A 19,400-nucleotide genomic window follows, 5' to 3' on the forward strand; every position below is an offset into this window, starting at 1 on the left:
CATGATAAAATCTTTTTCAAGTATGTAATAAATAGAGGTGAGAGTGGATATATAGGTCCACTAGAAAATGAGGTTGGAGAAATAATAGTAGCGGACAAGGAGATGGCTGATGAACTAAATGAGTATTTTGCATTAGTCTTCACTGTGGAAGACACTAGCAGTGTGCCAGATGCTGTAGCGTGTGGAGGAAGAGAAGTGAGTGCAGTTACTATTGCAAGTGAGAAGGTGCTGAAAAAACTGAAAAGACCCAAGGGTACATAATCACTCAGACCAGATGAACTGTACACTAGGGTTATGAAAGAGGTAGCACTGGAGATTGCTGAAGCAATGATCTTTCTCAAATCCTTGGACTCAGGCATGGTGCCAGAGGACTGGAAAATTGCAAATGTCACTCCAGTTCTCAAGAAAGGAGAAAGGCAGCAGAAAGAAAATTGTAGACCAGTTAGCCTGACCTCAGTGGTTGGGAAGATGTTAGAGTCAATTGTTAAGGATGAGCTGATGGAGTACTTGGTGACACAGGACAAGACAGGACAAAGACAGCATGGTTTCCTTTGGGGAAAATCCTGCCTGACAAGCCTGTTGGAATTCTTAGAGGAGATTACAAGTAGAATAGATAAAGGCGGTGCAGTGGATGTTGTATATTTGGATTTTCAGAAGGCCTATGACAAGGTGCCATACATGAGGCTGCTTACCAAGTTAAGAGCCCATGGTATTACAGGAAAGTCACTGGCATGGTTGGAGCATTAGCTGATTGGTAGGATACAGTGAGTGGGAATAAAAGGATCATTGTCTGATTAGCTGCCAGTAACGAGTGATATTCCACAGGGGGTCGGTGTTGGGACTGCACCTTTTTATGCTGTATAACAATAATTTAGATGATGGAATAGATGGCTTTGTTGCTAAGTTTGTTGAGGAAACAGGTAGGCTGCAGAAGAACTTAGACAGATTAGGAGAACGGGCAAGAAAGTGGCAAATGAAATACAATGTTGGGAAATGCATGGTAATGCATTTTGGTAGTAGAAGTAAATGAGCAGAATACTTTCTAAAAGGGGAGAAAAGGACTAAGATGCAAAAGGATTTGGGAGTCCGTGTGCAAAACACTAAAGGTTAACTTGCATGTAGAGTCAGTGGTGAGGAAGGCAAATGCAATGTTAGCATTTGCTCAACAGGTGTAGAATACAAGAACAAGGATGTGATGCTGAGGCTTTATAAGGCACTGGTGAGACTGCACCTTGAGTATTGTTAACAGTTTTGGGCTCCTCATCTAAGAAAAGAAGTTCTGACATTGGAGAGGGTTCAGAGGATGTTCGTAAAGATTGTTCCAAGAATGAAAGGATTATCATACGAGGAATGTACTCATTGGAATTTAGAAGGATGAGGGGGGGGATCTCGTTGAAACCTTTTGAATGTTGAGAGGCCTAGACAGAGTAGATGTGGAAAGGATGTTTCCCATGGTGGGGGAGTCTAGAACAAGAGGGCACAGCCTGAGGAGAGAGGGGTGTCCATTTAGAACAGAGATGTGGAGGAATTTCTTTAGCCAGAGGGTGGTGAATTTGTGGAATTTGTTACCAACGTTCCTAAGTTAACAAATTTCACGACACTTGGTGGCGATAATAAACCTGTAGCTGTGGAGGTCAGGTTGCTGGCTGTATTTAAGGCAGAACTTGATACGTTCTTGATTGGACATGGCATCAAAGATTACAGGGAGAAGGCCAGAGGGTGGGATTGAAGAGAGGGAAGAAAGGATCAGCCATGATTAAATGGCAGAGCAGACTCGATGGGCCAAATAGCCGAATTCTGCTCCTATGTTTTATGGACTAGTAATACATTTTGGTAAAAGGAACAAAAGTGCCGACTATTATCTAAGTGGGGAGAAAATTCAAATATCAGAGGTACAAGGGACTTGAGCATGCTCATGCAAGATTCCCAGAAGGTTAATTTACAGGTTAAGTTTGTGGTAAAGAAGGCAAATGCAATGTTGGCATTTATTTCAAGGGGAACAGAATATAAAAACAAGGAGATACTGCTGAGGCTTTATAAGACACTAGTCAGGCTGCAGTTGGAGTATTGTCAACAGCTTTAGGCCGCTTATCTCAGAAAGGATATTTTATCATTGGAGAGAACGTAAGAACATAGTAAATAGGAGTAGGAGTCGGCCACCTGGCCTGTTGAGCCTGCTCCACCATTCAATAAGATCATAGCTGATCTGACCATGGACTCATCTCCATCTACCTGCCTTTTCCCTGTAACCCTTAATTTCCCTACTATGCAAAAATCTATCCAACCTTGTCTTAAATATATTTACTAAGGTAGACTCCACTACTTTATTGGGCAGAGGATTCCACAGATTCACCACTCTCTGGGAAAAGCAGTTCCTCCTCATCTCCGTCCTAGATCTACTCCCCCGAATCTTGAGGCTGTGTCCCCTAGTTCTAGTCTCGCCTACCACTGGAAACAACTTTCCTGCCTTTATCTTATCCATATATAAGAGCAGGGATGTGATGTCGAGGCTCAATAAGGCACTTGTGAGACGACACTTGAGGTATTGTGTGCAGTTTTTGGGCTCCTTATTTTAAAGAGGTTATACTGACATTGGAGAGGGTTCAGAGAAAATTCACAAGAATGATTCCAGGATTGAAAGGGTTACCATATGAGGAAAGTCTGGTAGCTCTTGGGCTGTATTCCCTGGAGTTCAGGAGAATAAGGGGGGAATCTCATAGAAACATTCCGAATGTTAGAGCAGACTCGATGGGCTTATTGGCCTAATTGTGCTCCTGTGTCTTATGGTATTGTATCCCTTCCCTCTTCCTCACTTCTGAAGTTGTCTTTCATCTGAGGTGTTAATTGCAAAAGTTTAATCTTTAACCACATTTTTCAAATTGTCAGTCCACCATGTTAACACAGATCTACATGAGAATAGTTTTGATGCATATTGCTAATGTGGAACATGTTTGCAGTGTAACACACAAAATGCAGGAGGAACTCAGCGGATCAGTCATGATGAAGGATGTTGTCCTGAAATGTTGACTGCTTATTTCCTTTGAAAAAATGCTGCCTGGCTTGTTGAGTTCCTCCAGCATTTTGTGTGTGTTCCTCTGGATTTCCAGTATCTGCAGAATCTCTTGTTTCTGTTTGCAATGTATCTCCTATTGGCTGTTAACTATTATCTATCTTAAAGTCAAATATGCTTTCAGGTGACCTTCCCTTCCAATTTTGAAAGTGCTAATAGTGGTCCCACCCACCTCCCACTGATGCCTATGTCTCCCATAATGCATCCTCGGGTGAAGGAGGTCCGCACAGATATGGCTGGGAATTTTAACAAACGTGGTAAGTACCTTTTTTCTCTCTCGACTCTCCCTTCTTTCTGAAACTGTCATTAATTGTTGCTGAAGTAAACGCACCCTTGTCTAACCGTCACTGCAGCATCCCTTTCCTGTCCATCATTATAACACCTGTCATAATATCCTACACAGATTTGTTTCTCTAACAGCCCCAAACAAATATTGACTGCAGTCCTGGTCTGCTTTGCTATTCATTACAATCGTAGCTTATCCCGTACTCTAACTCTGTTTTCGGCTTAATTCCCACGGTGTCCAAAAATCTTCTGTATTGAACCATGAGTCATAGAGCTGTACAACACATCAGGCTGGCCCTTCAGCCCAACTCTTCCAAGCTGACCGTAATGCCTACACAATCCCATTAGTCTAGATTAAGTCTATATCCCTACAACGTAGCCTAATGCCTTTTTATTGCTGATGTTGTACTTACTGCTACCACCTACCAGCTCATTCCATAAATCAATCATCCTCTGCAGAGAACTTGCCCCTCTGATCTCCTTTAAATTTCTCCCTTCTCATCTAAAAATCCCTCACCCCAAGAAAAAGACTCTTTATCCTATCTCATTTGATAAACCTCAATAAGGTCATTCCTCAGCCTCCTTCTTTACAGTGAAAATACACCTAACCTGTGCAGAGCCCTCCATTCCAAACAACATTCTGGTGAAGCTCTTCTGTACTTTTTCTAATTCTACTGGGTCCTTTCTGTAGAGTGGCAACCAGAACTGCACACAATGCTCCCATGTGCAAGCTGACCAATGTTTTGTATTTGTATGTGCAAGTGTTCGTCATGGTAAATTCCAATGATTTGTAGCCATGAAAAAAAACTTGAAGATTTTTGCAAAGTTTTGAAAAAGCAGCAATTTACTGTTTATTTGCTGATCTGTTTCCTTCCAGACCTTCCTCCTCCAGCATCTCCACTGTCTGTCCATGATCGGTTCACCTCGCCTTCTGCAGGAAGTGCCAAACGGAGACTTTTTGGTGATGATAGTTCATTGGATGCTCATGTGACTATAGCACAGAATAAGATCAACGTCACCCAGTCATCAGGACTGAGGATTCTTCAAACGCAAAGTATGAACAATGAAAACGTTGCTGTCACTCCTGGGCAGACTGTTGTGACCATGGCAACTGCTACTGTAACTGCGACCAATGGTCAAATGCTGACTATACCTGTGCAAGGTAAGGGTTAACATGTGAGGAGCATTTGATTGCTCTGGGCCTGTACTTGCTGGAGTTTAGAAGAATGGGGGGATCTCATTGAAACCCATCAAGTGTTAATTGGCCTAGACAGTGTGGATGTGGAGAGGATGCCCCCTGTAGTGGGAGAGAGTCTAGGACCAGAGCGTGAAGCCTCAAAATAAAGGGACAACAACCATCTTGAGCAGAGGTGAGTCAGAATTACTTTTGTTAGAGGGTAGTGAAGCTGTAGAATTCATTGCCACAGATGGCTGTATAGGCCAAGTCATTGGGCATATTTAAAGTAAAGGTTGATAGGTTATTGATTAGTAAGGGTGTGGACGGTTATGGGGAGAAGGCAGGAGAATGGGGTTGAGAGGGATAATCAACTGTGATGGAATGGTGGAGCAGATTCAATAGGCCGAATTCTACTACAGGAAAAACATATGGGTGGTAGTTTACCTCCCAGGTGCCAGGGTCTGGGATGTTTCTGATCACATCCACGATATCCTGAAATGGGAAGGAGAACAGCTAGAGGTCATGGTACATATTGGTACCTACGACATGGGTAGGAAAAGGGAGGAAGTCCTGAAAACAGACTACAGGGAGTTAGGAAGGAAGTTGAGAAGCAGGACCGCAAAGATAGTAATTTTGGGATTACTGCCTGTGCCACATGAGAGTGAGCATAGGAATAGAGTGAGGGGGAGGATAAATGCCTGGCTGAGGGGATTGAAGCAGGGGGCAGAGATTCAGATTTTTGGATAATTGTGAACTCTTGGGGCAGGCGTGACCTGTACAAAAAGGACGGGTTGCACTTGAATCTGATGGGAACCAGTGTCCTAGCGGGAAGGTTTGCTAAGGCTATTGGGGAGAGCTTAAACTAGAATTGCTGGAGGGTGGGAGCCAGACTGAAGAGATGGAGGAAGGGGCTGTTGACTCACAAATGGAGAAAGCTTGTAGACAATGTGAGAGGGAGGATAGGCAGATGATAGAGAAGGGATGAGCTCAGACCGATGGTTTGATGCAAGGAGTATTATGAACAAGGCGTATGAGCTTAGAGCGTGGATCAGTACTTGGAGCTGTGATGTTGTGGCCATTACAGAGACTTAGATGGTTCTGGGGCAGGAATGGTTACTTAGAGTGTCAGGCTTTAGATGTTTCAGAAAGAACAGGGACGGAGGCAAAAAATGTGGGGGCATGGCACCGCTGATCAGAGATAGTGTCACGGCTGCAGAAAAGGAGGAAGTCATGGAGGGATTGTCTACTGAGTCTCTGTGGGTGGAAGTTAGGAACAGGAAGGGGTCAGTAACTCTACTGGGTGTTTTTTATAGACCACCCAATAGTAACAGGGACATCAAGGAGCAGATAGGGAGACAGATTCTGGAAAGATGTACTAATACCAGGTTTGTCATGGTGGGAGATATTAATTTCACAAATATTGATTGGCATCTCCCTAGAGCGAAGGGTTTAGTAAGGAGCAAGGTTTCTTGACACAATCTGTAGATAAGCCTAGAAGAGGAGAGGCTCTACTTGATCTGGTATTGGGAAATGAACCTGGTCAGGTGTCAGGTCTCTCAGTGGGAGAGCATTTTGGAGATAGTGATCACAACTCTATCTCTACCATAGCATTGGAGAGGGATAAGAACAGACAAGTTAGGAAAGCGTTTAATTGGAGAAAGGGGAAATATGAGGCGGTCAGGCAAGAACTTGGAAGCATAAATTGGAACCTATGTTCTCAGGGAGATGTATAGCAGAAATGTGGCAAATATTCAGGGGATATTTGCGTGGAGTTATGCATAGGTATGTTCCAATGAGACGGAAAGGATGGTAGGGTACAGGAACCATGGCGTACAAAGGCCGTTGTAAATCGAGTCAAGAAGAAAAGAAAAGCTTATGAAAGGTTCAAAAAACGAGGTAATGTTAGAAATCTAGATTATAAGCCTCGCAGGAAGGAGTTTAAGAATGAAATTAGGAGAGCCAGAAGGGGCTGTGAGAAGGCCTTGGCAGACAGGATTAAGGAAAACCCTAAGACATTCTACAAGTATGTGAAGAGCAAGAGGATAAGATGTCAGAAAATAAGACCAATCAAGTGCGACAGTGGAAAAGTGTGTATGGAACCAGAGGAGACAGCAGAGGTACTTAATGAATACCTTGTTTCAGTATTCGCTACGGAATAGGAACATGGCGATTGTAGGGATGACTTACAGTGGACTGAAAAGCTTGAGCATGTAGATACTAAGGAAGAGGATGCGCTGGAGCTTTTAGAAAGCATCAAGTTGGATAAGTCACCAGGTTTGGATGGGATGTACCCCAGGCACTGTGGGAGGCGAGGGAGGAGATTGCTAAGCCTCTGGCGATGATCATCAATAGGGACAAGACAGGTTCTGGAGGATTGGAGGGTTGTGGATGTTGTTCCCTTATTCAAGAAAGGAAGTAGAGATAGACCAGGAAATTATAGACCAGTGAGTCTTGCTTCAGTGGTTGGTAAGATGATGGAAAAGATTCTGAGAAGCAGGATTTATGATAATTTGAAGAGGCATAATATGATTGGGAATAGTCAGCATGGCTTTGTCAAAGGCAGGTCGTGCCTTACGAGCCTGATTGAATTTTTTGAGGATGTGACTTAACACATTGATGAAGGTAGAACAGTAGATGTAGTGTATATGGATTTCAGCAAGTATTTCATGAGGTACCCCATGCAAGGCTTATTGAGAAAGTAAGGAGGTATGGGATCCAAGGGGACATTGCTTTGTGTATCGAGAACGGAGTTGCCCACAGAAGGCAAAGAGTGGTTTTAGGTGGGTCATATTCTGCATGGAGGTCAGTGACCAGCGGTGTGCCTCAGGGATCTGTTCTGGGACCCCTTCTCTTTGTGATTTTTTTTTTTTTATATATATAACCTGGATGAGGAAGTGGAGGTAAAGGTTAGTAAATTTGCTGATGACACAAAAGGTTAGGGGTGTTGTGGATGGTGTGGAGGGCTGTCAGGGGTTACAACGAGACATGCAAAACTGGGCTGAGAAGTGGCAGATGGAGTTCAACCCAGATAAGTGTGAGGTGGTTCATTTTGGCAGGTCAAATATAGTGGCAGAATATAGTATTAATGGTAAGACTCTTGGCAGTGTAGAAGATCAGAGGGATCTTGGGGTCCGAGTCCATTGGGCACTCAAAGCTGCTACACAGGTTGACTCTGTGGTTAAGAAGGCGTAAAGCGCATTGGCCTTCATCAACCGTGGGGTTGAGTTTTGGAGCCGAGAGGTAATGTTGCAGCTATATAGGATCCTGCCCCTGGTCAGACCCCACTTGGAGTACTGTGCTCAGTTCTGGTCACCTCACTATAGGAAGAATGTAGAAACCATAGAAAGGGTACAGAGGAGATTTACAAGGATATTGCCTGGACTGGGGAGCATGCTTTTTGAGAATAAGTTGAGTGAATTCAGCCTTTTCTCCTTGGAGCGACGGAGAATGAGAGGTGACCTGATGGAGGGGTATAAAATAATGAGAAGCATTGATCGTGTGGATAGTCAGAGGCTTTTTCCCAGGGCTGAAATGGCTAACACGAGAGGGCGCAGTTTTAATATGCTTGGAAGTAGGTACAGAGGAGATGTCAGGGGTAAGTTTTTTTACGCAGAAAGTGATGAATGAGTGGAATAGGCTGCTGGCAATGGTGGTGGAGGCGGATATGATAGGGCCTTTTAAGACAGGGGTCCCCAACCTTTTTTGCATTGCAGAGCGGTTTAACTTTGACAATATTCTTGCTGACTGGCCGACGGGGGGCCGGGGGGGTGGGTAGTGTTCAAGTTCAACAGTGTGTGACAGAGAATGAGGAAAGGTGCAGCTGACTCATATCGTTTTATATCACCAAATCATATCGTTTCATCGTGGCCCGGTAGCACATGCTTTGTTGGGGACTACTGTTTTAAGAGACTCCTGGATAGGTACATTGAGCTCAGAAAAATAGAGGACTGTGGGTAATTTCTAAAGTAAGGACTTGTTCGACACAGCATTGTAAGCCAAAGGTTCACAATACAAAGTATTGTGCGGTAGGTTTTCTATGTTTCTATATTTTATAGTCTTATTTAATTTTTTCCTATTTTCTCATTCCTACTTGATTGGCAGTATATCATTCATCATTTATCATAGAGGCGGCCTCAGCAGGGAAAGGTTCCTTAAATCTGTTTATATTTCAGGTGTTACTAATGAGATTGGAGGGATCACCTTCATCCCAGTCCAGATGACTGTACCCCAGCAAACGCAGGTTGCAGAAGAAACAGCCCAAGTGCCCCTCTCTGCCCAGGCGTTACTCAGCTCTTCCCCCAAGGCAGGGGGAGTTGCATCAGCACAAGAGCCTCAGGTAGCAACAATCAGCAAGCCAAAGAAGACAGGTTCACTGGCATTATTCTTCAGAAAGGTGAGCATCCCAACACTGACTTTTACATTGCTTCAGTACTGCTACGTTTAAATTGTGGTGCTCCACTAGAGGGGTATGGGCAAAATGTGGATAGATGGGACTAGCTAGACTGGGTAATGCAGCATGGATGAGTTGAGCCAGAGAGCCAGTTTCTGTGACTCCATTCCTTCTTACCGATTGACCAAGTGTTGGAGCTTATCTTTCTTCCAGGTATATCATCTGGCCAGCGTCCGCCTGCGTGACTTGTGCCTAAAGCTGGATGTGTCTGCAGAGCTTCGGAGGAAGATTTGGACTTGCTTTGAGTTTTCTTTGGTCAATTGCACAGATTTAATGACTGACAGACACCTTGATCAACTTCTCCTATGTGCTGTCTACATAATGGCAAAGGTATGTTTACATTCTCAGCTTTTGCTGCTCCTTCATCCAAATGCAGAGCTAATCGAATTTGGAGCTTAGCAAAGAGGAGGCTGTGGGGAAGGTCTATTCCAAGAATATGTAACACCAAGTCTCCAGCACCTCTTCAGGTGCAACAGGCCTTCAGGAAGGACAGTGAATGACTTGCACAGCCAGGTTTCAGTAAAACTCACCAGGATCCTTTCTGTACTCAGAAAGTGTACCTTCCATGTAAATATTTTGATATTATGTTTTCAGATGTGTTTCCTTCAATTTAGGTTTAATCCTGACTGGCCCAATTTTTCCTTTTCTTTGGATATTGAGGCAACTAAAGGGAAATATGTGTAGTAGCAAACAACATTTAGTGATTGCCTTTCCCTTGTTGCTTGTGGACCAGAAGGATTAGGAGTCTGCATCATTCCTTTCTATTTACTAACGTGCTCTCTTCCTTGCTTTCAGTTCACTAGTTGTCTCATGCTGTTGATGGGTCTTTTTAAGTTGCTATTGATGCAGCTGAAGTTCTTGTCAAGTGACGAGCAGACTGTTAAGAATAGTGTTTTACTGAGATGGACATTATTTATAGGTGGAGTTCAGTGTTTTTTTTGTCAAGCTGGTAACTGAAGAAATGCAGACATCCTACCTCTCCCGGAAGTTCCGGGAGTCTCCCGCACATTGATAGTGGCTCCCTGATGCATGCAAATTGTATACAATATCCCGATTTTTTTGAGAGTGAGGGAGAGAGAGAGCATGCCATGGCAGAGTGTTCCAAAAAAAGAAAATGTAAAACGTACTTCACCCCAGACTACACTAAAGTGTACCTCTGCCTAATAGGGGTCAAAAATAATGAGTGTTGCTCGCTGCACTGGTTGCAACAGTGACTTTTCTATTGCCCATGGTGGGTTAAGACTGGAAAAGATATGTTGAGGTGAGTTTAACAGGTGTCATTTGTTCATTAGCATAGCTAACGTTATTTAAACTAGCTGGCTAGCTGCAAAGCAACTACTTTATTGCAGACATCCTACCTCTCCCAGAAGTTCCGGGAGTCTCCCACAAATTGATGGTGCTACCTCCCTGAAATGAGTTTTTGCAGGGTGGGATGTTTGGAAACCTTCCTGAAAGTGTGCTTACAAATTTCATACTGTGGCATCAATAAAATTATATAGGTAATAGATTTAAATAATCTTGATAATTTTTGCTTTTGAATTTTAAACATGAGCAAACACTCCTAACAATTATATTTGCCTATGGAATATGCTGTTCAGCAATGTGGTCATCGTTGTGGCTATCCTTCGAGGTTGAGGGTGATGGTCTTTGTTCTGAAGAAGTGGCCCACAGAGCGAAGACACCTATGCGTGTATTTGTTTAACGTGTACTTGATGTTGCACTCCAAGAAGCACACAATACTTCACAAATCAACCAACTGATTCCAGTGGCATGGAAACGACCACGATTGGAGCTGATGAACTCCAATCTGCCTTCACAACCGTTGAGTTCGAAGTAACTTCATCCACCTGTTCCACCATTGAGGTCTTGGTTGGATTGTTCTTTGTCAGGGACCTCACCCTCGACCTTACCGCCATGGGTGACCCTACCAGGAGCATAGCTCCAGATGGCATAGCTCTTGGGATCACAGGACCACACAAGCTTCTCCACCACTACAAGGTAACAATCCACGGAGAAGAGCGATGTGATAGGGTTACTTGAAATGGAGCAAGCCAGGCAAAGATGGGATGAAAAACAAGGATGTCACATGCTCAAGGACTCTTGAGAAAGAGAAAGGCCTTCCAACTGAACTTGGTACAGTCTGGGGCCATGTTATTGGAGAATAGACTCTTTGTTGAGCTGTTACAAAAATAGTATTTGCTGGAGGTTTTGGGAGGTCTTAAAATCTAGTCAGTGAAATCCTTGAACACTTAGGCAGTTCATTTGCAAGTGTCCCAAGTACTTCTACTGAGAATAATATGCATTTTCAATGGACGATGAGAAGATTTGAAGAATGCGGTTCTCTCTGTAACACAGTTTATTAGCACTGATGAATCCACACTTTCAATTCAGTTTCTCAGACCGACAAATCTGGGTAGTAGGTGCATATTGTCTAGATTAATTTGGACTGCAATAACATGCTAAGAGAGCTTGTTAGCACATGCACGCTGATGCTAGATTTGAAGGGAACTCCTCACAGAGGAAAAATCTATGGAGATGAGGCAGGAGAAGTTGTAATAAAGAATGTGCCATCATAAGAGTAAGAAATAACCAAAGTGGGAAGAATTAATTTTATAATTAGATTTTGTACTGGGTAAGCAGTGCAATTTTTGTTCTGAAGGTTTCTCGGCAGTGCTACAGGAGTTCAGTTGATATTTCATTGGCATAAACTATCTTTACAGGTTACTAAGGAAGATAGGTCTTTCACGGATATCATGAAGTGTTACAGAAGCCAACCGCAAGCCAGCAGCCATGTGAGTTTGCCTTGTTTATGTAAATAATCATAGATTCATATCGCATAGAAAATGGCTCTTGTGCCAACACTGACTGTCAAATACAGTCTGTATTACAGTGCCTATAAAAAGTATTCATCCCCCCAACCCCCACAAAAGTTTTCATTCTTATTGTTTTACAACATTTGAATCACAGTGGATTTAATTTGGCTTGTTTTGCCACTAATCAACAGAAAAAGACTCAAGGTGAAAACAGATCTCTACAAAGTGATCTAAATTGTTACAAATATAAAATACAAAATAGTTGCATAAGTATTCACCCCCTTTAATATACACCCTATCCTCGTTATATGCGGGGGATACGTTCCTCAAAGTGGACGCATAATGTGAATAATTATTTAAATGGAGAAAATAGGGATGCGTTCTTGAGGGCTTCCTAAATATGTTTTATCTGAAATTTATTCACATTTTTCATACCAATACGACACAAAAGCAGTACCACAAGGCAACATTCGTGTTATTTTTCATCAATTTAAGGTAATTTTCAAAGTAATAATTCATAGAAAGTTAACATACTAGGGTGTACAGTACTCACCAACAGTGGCAGGTGTATTCGCTCTGGGAGATGAGTGGTTGTTGTGGTGTCAGGCAGCTTTACATGGATGAGGTGGATAGTTGTGTGTCGTCAGGATCATCAAGGACAGTAAAGGGTGAAGGAAGGCTCACAAAACTCTCAGTACCGCCGGCAGCAGGAGATGACACCGGTTTGAAGAAAGTGATGAGGATTGTTTGTTTGGCAGCATTTTGTTTTTCAGCATAAACGTGCTTGTAGGGAAGAAGGCTGACTCCGTTCTAAACTTGGGTCCATGTCCACTGCCATTTGTGCCAAGTGTTCCGCAGCCTTAAAAAAAATTCTGCCATTTGCTTCAGAGTGGAAGACCTGACCTCTTTCCAGGATTCATCAATGTTGTTGATGGCATGTCTGATGGTGAAGAACTTCCACTATTCCCTCACCGTGGGTAAACTCCTGGGATTTTCAAAATCGTCTGTTGCTTGCAGCATCTGAGGGACAGTTTGCTGTAAAAAAATAAGCTTGAATGTGGATATCACACCTGTCGAGTGGTTGAATCAGCGATGTGTTAGGCGGCAAGAAACGCACTGTTATAGAACATAGAATAGTACAGCACGGTACAGGCCCTTTGGCCCACATTGTTGTGCCAACCCTCAAACCCTGCCTCCCATATAACCCCCCACCTTAAGTTCCTCCATATACCTGTCTATTAGTCTCTTAAATTTCACTAGTGTATCTGCCTCCACCACTGATTCCACGCACCAACCACTCTCTGAGTAAAAAACCTTCCTCTAATATCCCCCTTGAACTCCCCACCCCTTACCTTAAAGTCATGCCCCCTTGTATTGAGCTGTGGTGCCCTGGGGAAGAGGCGCTGGCTATCCACTCTATCTATTCCTCTTAATATCTTGTATACCTCTATCATGTCTCCTCTCATCCTCCTCTCCAAAGAGTGAAGCCCTAGCTCCCTAAATCTCTGATCATAAACCAGGCAGCATCCTGGTAAATCTCCTCTGTACCCTTTCCAATGCTTCCACATCCTTCCTATAGTGAGGCGACCAGAACTGGACACAGTACTCGAAGTGTGGCCTCATCAGAGTTTTATAGAGCTGCATCATTACCTCGCGACTCTTAAACTCTATCCCTCGACTTATGAAAGCTAACACCGCATAAGCTTTCTTAACTACCCTATCTACCTGTGAGGCAACTTTCAGGGATCTGTGGACATGTACCCCCAGATCCCTCTGCTCCTCCACACTACCAGGTATCCTGCCATTTACATTGTACTCTGCCTTGAAGTTTGTCCTTCCAAAGTGTACCACTTCATACTTCTCCGGGTTGAACTCCATCTGCCACTTCTGCAACCTATCAATGTCTCTGCAATCTTCGACAATCCTCTACACTATCTACACCACCACCAACCTTTGTGTCGTTTGCAAACTTGCCAACCCACCCTTCTACCCCCACATCCAGGTTAATAAAAATGACGAAAAATAGAAGTCCCAGAACCGATCCTTGTGGGACACCACTAGTCACAACCCTCGAATCCGAATGTACTTCCTCCACCACGACCCTCTGCCTTCTGCAGGCAAGCCACTTCTGAATCCACCTGGCTAAACTTCCCTGGATCCCATGCCTTCTGACTTTCTGAATAAGCCTACCGTGTGGAACCTTGTTAAATGCCTTACTAAAATCCATATAGATCACATCCACTGCAGTACCCCCATCTATATGCCTGGTCACCTCCTCAAAGAGCTCTATCAGGCTTGTTAGACACGATCTGCCCTTCACAAAGCTATGCTGACTGTCTCTGATCAGTCCATGATTCTCTAAATGCCCATACATGGTACGCTTAGAAGGCATAGTTAAATATTTCAAGCACAAAATCACTACACCGTAGGTAAAAACACAAACGTTTAAGAGCACAAGATCGCACATCCACGCATTGCCAAAACCAATGCAAGACTGGTGGGAGTGAGACTGTGAGGCGTGCACACGTGACTTGTATTGGCGGGAAGGCAGTGCTCCTCGCATAACTGTGAGTTTTGGAAGCATATAACGAGAAGTTGGTAGAAATAGGTTCCTCACATAACTGTGAATCCACATTGTCTGAAGACGCATATAACAAGGATAGGGTGTACACCAAATCATTACTGGTACAAACAATTGGTTTTAGAAGTCACATAATTAGTTAAATGGAGATCCCCTGAGTGTAGTCAAGGTTTTTCAATTGATTGTAGTAAAATACAGCTGTATGTGGAAGGTCCATCTACTGGTGAGTCAGTATCCTGGCAGAAACTACACCATGAAGACAAAAGAACACTCCAAGCAACATCACGAAAAGGATATTTAAAAGCACAAGTCAGGAGATTGATATAAAAAAAATTTCCAAGTCACTGAATATCCCTTGAAGTACAGTTAAGTCACTCATCAGGAAATGGAAAGAATATGGCCCAGCTGTAAATCTGCCCAGAGCAGGCTGTCCTCAAAAACTGAGTGACTCTACAAGAATGAGGCCACCAAGAGACCCTATGACAACTCTGGAGGAGTTACAAGCTTCAGTGGCTAAGATGGGAGAGAGTGCTTATGCAACAACTGTTGCCCAGGTGCTTCAGCAGTTGCAGCTTTATGGGAGCGTGGCAAGGAGAAAGCCACTGTTGAAAAAAACTCACATGAAATCTTGGCTAGAGTTTGCCAGAAGGCATGTGGGAGACTCTGAAGTCAGCTGGAAGAAGGTTCTGTGGTCTGAAACCAAAACTGAGCTTTTTGGCCATCAAACACCTCACATCATCAAAAACACACCATCCCTACTGTGAAGCATGGTGGTAGCTGCATCAAACTGTGGGGACACTTCACTGCAGCAAATCCTGGAAGGCTCGTGAAGGTAGAGGGTAAAATGAATGCAGCAAAATCCAGGGAAATCCTGATGCAGTCCGCTTGAGAATTGTGACTTGGAAGAAGATTTGTTTTCCAGCAAGACAATGACCCCAAGCTTAAAGCCAAAGCTCCACAGGAGTGGCTTAAAAACAATGAAGTTCATGTCTTGGAGTGGCCAAGTCAGAGTCCAGACCTCAAACCAATTGAGGATTTGTAGCTGGACTTGAAAAGGGCTGTTAACTCACGATCCCTATGCAATCTCCAGAGCTTGAGGAGTTTTGTAAAAAATTGGGAAAAATTGTAGTGTCCAGATGTGCAAAGCTGATAGAGACCTATCCACACAGAGTTAAGGCTGTAATTGCTGCCAAAGGTGCTTGTACTACATACTAAGGTGAAGGGAGGTGAATATTCATCCAATCAATTATTTTGTGTTTTATATTTGTAATTAATTTAGATCACTTTGTAGAGATTTGTTGTCTCTTTGACACAAAAGAGTTTTTTTCTGTTGATCAGTGTCAAAAAAGCCAAATTAAATCCACTGTGATTCAGTGTTGTAAAACATGAGAACTTCCGGGATGGGAGTGGGGCGAATACTTTTTATAGTGTCACGTACCTCGTGACGGGTTAAAGAACCAGCAGAGATGGAAAACACTTTGGAGTCCAGTATTGCTATTAACTAATGGTATTTATTAGTAACTACGCAATACAATAATATAAATGCAGATATATAAAACAGGTTAGCAATGATTATATTTAAGTAAATGTGGAAATATATGAAAACCAAGCTTCAAGTCTAGGGGTAAATGAATGCAGTCTTACTATGATGAGTAAAGTTCAGTTCGTGGTATTGAGTTGAGTAGTGGTGGAGAGAGAGAGAGAGGGAGAGATTTGAGTCTTCAAATGAGCTGACGCCGTCGATCTTCCCGTTGTCCTCCGAATTCCTTTAGAAGTCACCAACTGTGACCGCAACAAAGGGGACCGTTCTTCTATGGTGGAATTATCAACCCAGGCGAGGGTTGGACACACAAATAACTCCCCACCACTCACGAACCCCTTTCACACTGCGAGAGCCACTGATCGATCCTCCAAAACCTACTTTTTCCATTGGTACAGCAAAGTTCATTCAGTGTCCAAAACCATGTGTCTCCAGGTCTATCATCTGACCTTCTATTTATCTCACTGTGCCGAATACTAACTGTCTCTCAAGCAACTCCTCCCTTCCCTCTGTGTAAGAATTTCTAAGCAGGCAGCGTCTTTGTAGAAAGTATAAACATGCTGTGAGCAATCTTCGCCTCTCTCTCTCTCTCTTTCTCTCTCTCTCTTTCTTTCTCTCTCTCTTTAATAAGGTGTTTGTGTTGGGCATCTCTCTCTCTCTCTCTCTCTCTCTCTTTCTTCTTTCTTTCTTTCTTTTCAAAAGTGCAGTTCATAGGGGTAATTCAGGACCCTGTCAAACCCCCTTCCTTCAAAAGAACTGGAAATTTCAGAGTTTGAAACAATACATGTATAATCATCAGATGACAGAGCAAAAACATGTAAAATTTCCAACTTAAGATCTGGATAAATAATCAGCTATAATATTGTCAGTACCTTTCACATGTTTGATTGTCAGGTCATATTCTTGCAATATCAGACTCCAATTTAATAACAGTCTATTCTTATCCTTCATCTTAGTTAGAAACACCAACGGATTGTGATCCATGTAAACCACAAGTGGTCTCTGGGCAGGACAAACATATACTTCAGAATGTTGTAAAGCCAGAATAAGTGCTAGCAATTCCTTTTCAACAGTGGAATAATTTTTCTGGTGCACATTAAATTTCTTTGAGAAATAGACTACTGGGTGTTCAATGTCATCCACTCCCTTCTTCAACAGTACTGCCCCAGCAGCTTCATCACTAGCTTCTGTTGCTATAGAAAATGGCTTGGAAAAATCAGGTGCCTTGAGCAAAGGATGATAACACAGGATGGTTTTCAGGCGTTCAAATGCCTCCTGGCAAAAATCACTCCATATAAGTCTTTCACTCTTCCCTAGAAGTTTTGTTAGGGGGAGAGCGATGTCAGCAAAGTTCTTACAAAACTTGCAAGCCCAACCATTCCCAAAGATCTTCTTAAAGCTTTCTTGCCAGTTGGACTAGGAACCTCAGCAACAGCTTGAACCTTGGCCTGTACAGTAGCCAGTTGGCCTTGGCCTACTACATAGCCCAGATATGTAACAAGGCATGGCCAAGCTCACTTTTAGCGAGGTTCACAGTAAGATTAGCCTTGGACAGCCTTTCAAACAGTTTTTCTACCACTGCAATCTGCTCTTCCCACGTGTCTTTCCAGACCACTAAATCATCAATATAGGCCCCTGTGTTTTCTAAACCTCTAAGCACAGAATTGATCATTCTTTGAAATGTCCCTGGAGCATTTTTCATCCCAAAGGGTAAAACATTGTACTCATACAGTCCAGATGGTGTGACAAACGCTGGCCCTGTCGGTCAAAGGAACACACCAATATCCTTTTAGCAAGTCAATTTTTGTAAGGTATTTAGTCTTTCCTACTCTATCAATACAGTCAACCACTCTCGGGATAGGATAAGCATCTGTCTTGGTTATTGCATTGATTTTCCTTTAGTCAGTACAGAATCTCATGCTACCGTCCGGCTTAGGGACAAGGACGGAGGGCCACGCAATACAGTAATATAAATGCAGATATATAAAACAGGGTACGTGACAATAGGCACTGTAATCCCACTTCTCTGCCCCAGGCTGCAGTCTTCTATGCCATGGTGTTCTAACACTATTAAGTGAGAATACCTACCTCCACCAACCCTCACAATGATTTGCAGGTTTCTGGCTGAAGCAAAATATTCTTCAAATGCCCTCTCTTGTATCTTCCCCCATAAACTTATGACACCTCTGCTCAGTGAAAAATATTTCAGTTTTACCTACCTGTCCACTTTATAATGTTGTATAGTTCAATTGAATTCTCCCTTGACCCTTTTAACTCAAAAGTAAACACTCAAACCAGTGTTTTCATGGGTAAAATGTTCCACTCTAGGCAACATCTTGGTGAATCTCCTCTGCAGCTCTTCCATTGCAATCTCATCCTCCCTGTGCTGTGGTAACCAAATCTGCAGACAGTGCTCCAGCTGTAGTGTAATGGTTTTATGCCATTGTACCATGACTTCTCTTTTCCTGCCTTATATGCTCAGCTAATGAAAGGACATAACCTGTATGTTTTGTTAAATACCTTCTCTACCTGTGCTGCTGCCTTCAGGAGTCCTTTATGCACACCAAGATCCCTCTTCAGCATCTTCTAGGTCCTTCCATTCATTATGTATAGCCTAACCTTATTAGTCTTCCCAAAATGTAACTCCTCACATTTTTTCACGATTAAATTTGTCTAGCTGATCAATATCATTCTGTAGCCAAAGACTGTCTTCCCAATGCAGAATGCCACTTTGTGTCATCTGCAACCTTGCTAATGACACCTCTGCATTCATCCTTAATTGACTATTACTTTTATCAGCAAAAGTCTCATTAATTGCTTTAGTTGAAACAGTGTCATCTTCACATAATCTATGTTGCTCAGGTGTACAGGAGTGTTCTGCTGAAAGGGAAAGGCTTGTCAAGGATTACAAGTATTAATGAACATTCAGAGGGAGATGTGGACATGGAAACCCATGGTAAGTTATACTGAGACTTTGAATATCCACTGACCATTTTGGAACTTTACTCAGTTTCTGGTACAGATTTAACATGGGGAAGAATTTCAAAAAAGATGTTCATTTCATCGTGACTGCTTTTTTTTTTAAGACCATAAGATATCATCATCATCATCATCATCAGGTGCCATGCCCAGTTTGAGCTTTGACTGCCATGGCCCACACACTCCTGTTTTGGGTCAAGTTGATCAATTCATTGGTATTCATTTCCATTTCTCTGGCTGCTGTCTCCATCATCATTTGTCTTTGTCTTCCTCTTGCTTTCTTCCCTTCAATCTTTTCTATAATTACCGTGCATTCTAACTCCTCTTTCCTAATCACATGTCCAATGAAGTTACATTGCCTTTTCATGATCTCATATATTATTTCTCTTTTTGTGTTTGCTCTGTTCATGATATCCTCATTAGATATTTGTTTCGTCCATGATATTCTTTGCATCCTCCTCAAAAACCATATTTCTGCTGCTACAATTCATTTCCTCATGTTACT

At 42.8% G+C, this 19,400-nt stretch overlaps 1 protein-coding gene across 3 annotated transcripts in view; it reads left to right on the forward strand.

Annotated features, from left to right (window-relative positions):
* rbl1 (retinoblastoma-like 1 (p107)) overlaps nt 1–19,400 on the forward strand; it is a 123,822-nt gene that overhangs the window by 90,283 nt on the left and 14,139 nt on the right. For all 3 annotated transcript variants that reach the window (XM_072244869.1, XM_072244859.1, XM_072244879.1), the window contains 6 exons: nt 3,195–3,327; nt 4,233–4,517; nt 8,705–8,925; nt 9,136–9,312; nt 11,703–11,774; nt 18,779–18,872. In XM_072244869.1, the coding sequence (XP_072100970.1) occupies nt 3,195–3,327; nt 4,233–4,517; nt 8,705–8,925; nt 9,136–9,312; nt 11,703–11,774; nt 18,779–18,872 (982 nt within the window). The remainder of the gene's footprint in view (nt 1–3,194; nt 3,328–4,232; nt 4,518–8,704; nt 8,926–9,135; nt 9,313–11,702; nt 11,775–18,778; nt 18,873–19,400) is intronic.

This window comes from Mobula birostris, chromosome 2 (assembly GCF_030028105.1).
Source record: "Mobula birostris isolate sMobBir1 chromosome 2, sMobBir1.hap1, whole genome shotgun sequence".
Classification (NCBI taxonomy): domain Eukaryota; kingdom Metazoa; phylum Chordata; class Chondrichthyes; order Myliobatiformes; family Myliobatidae; genus Mobula; species Mobula birostris.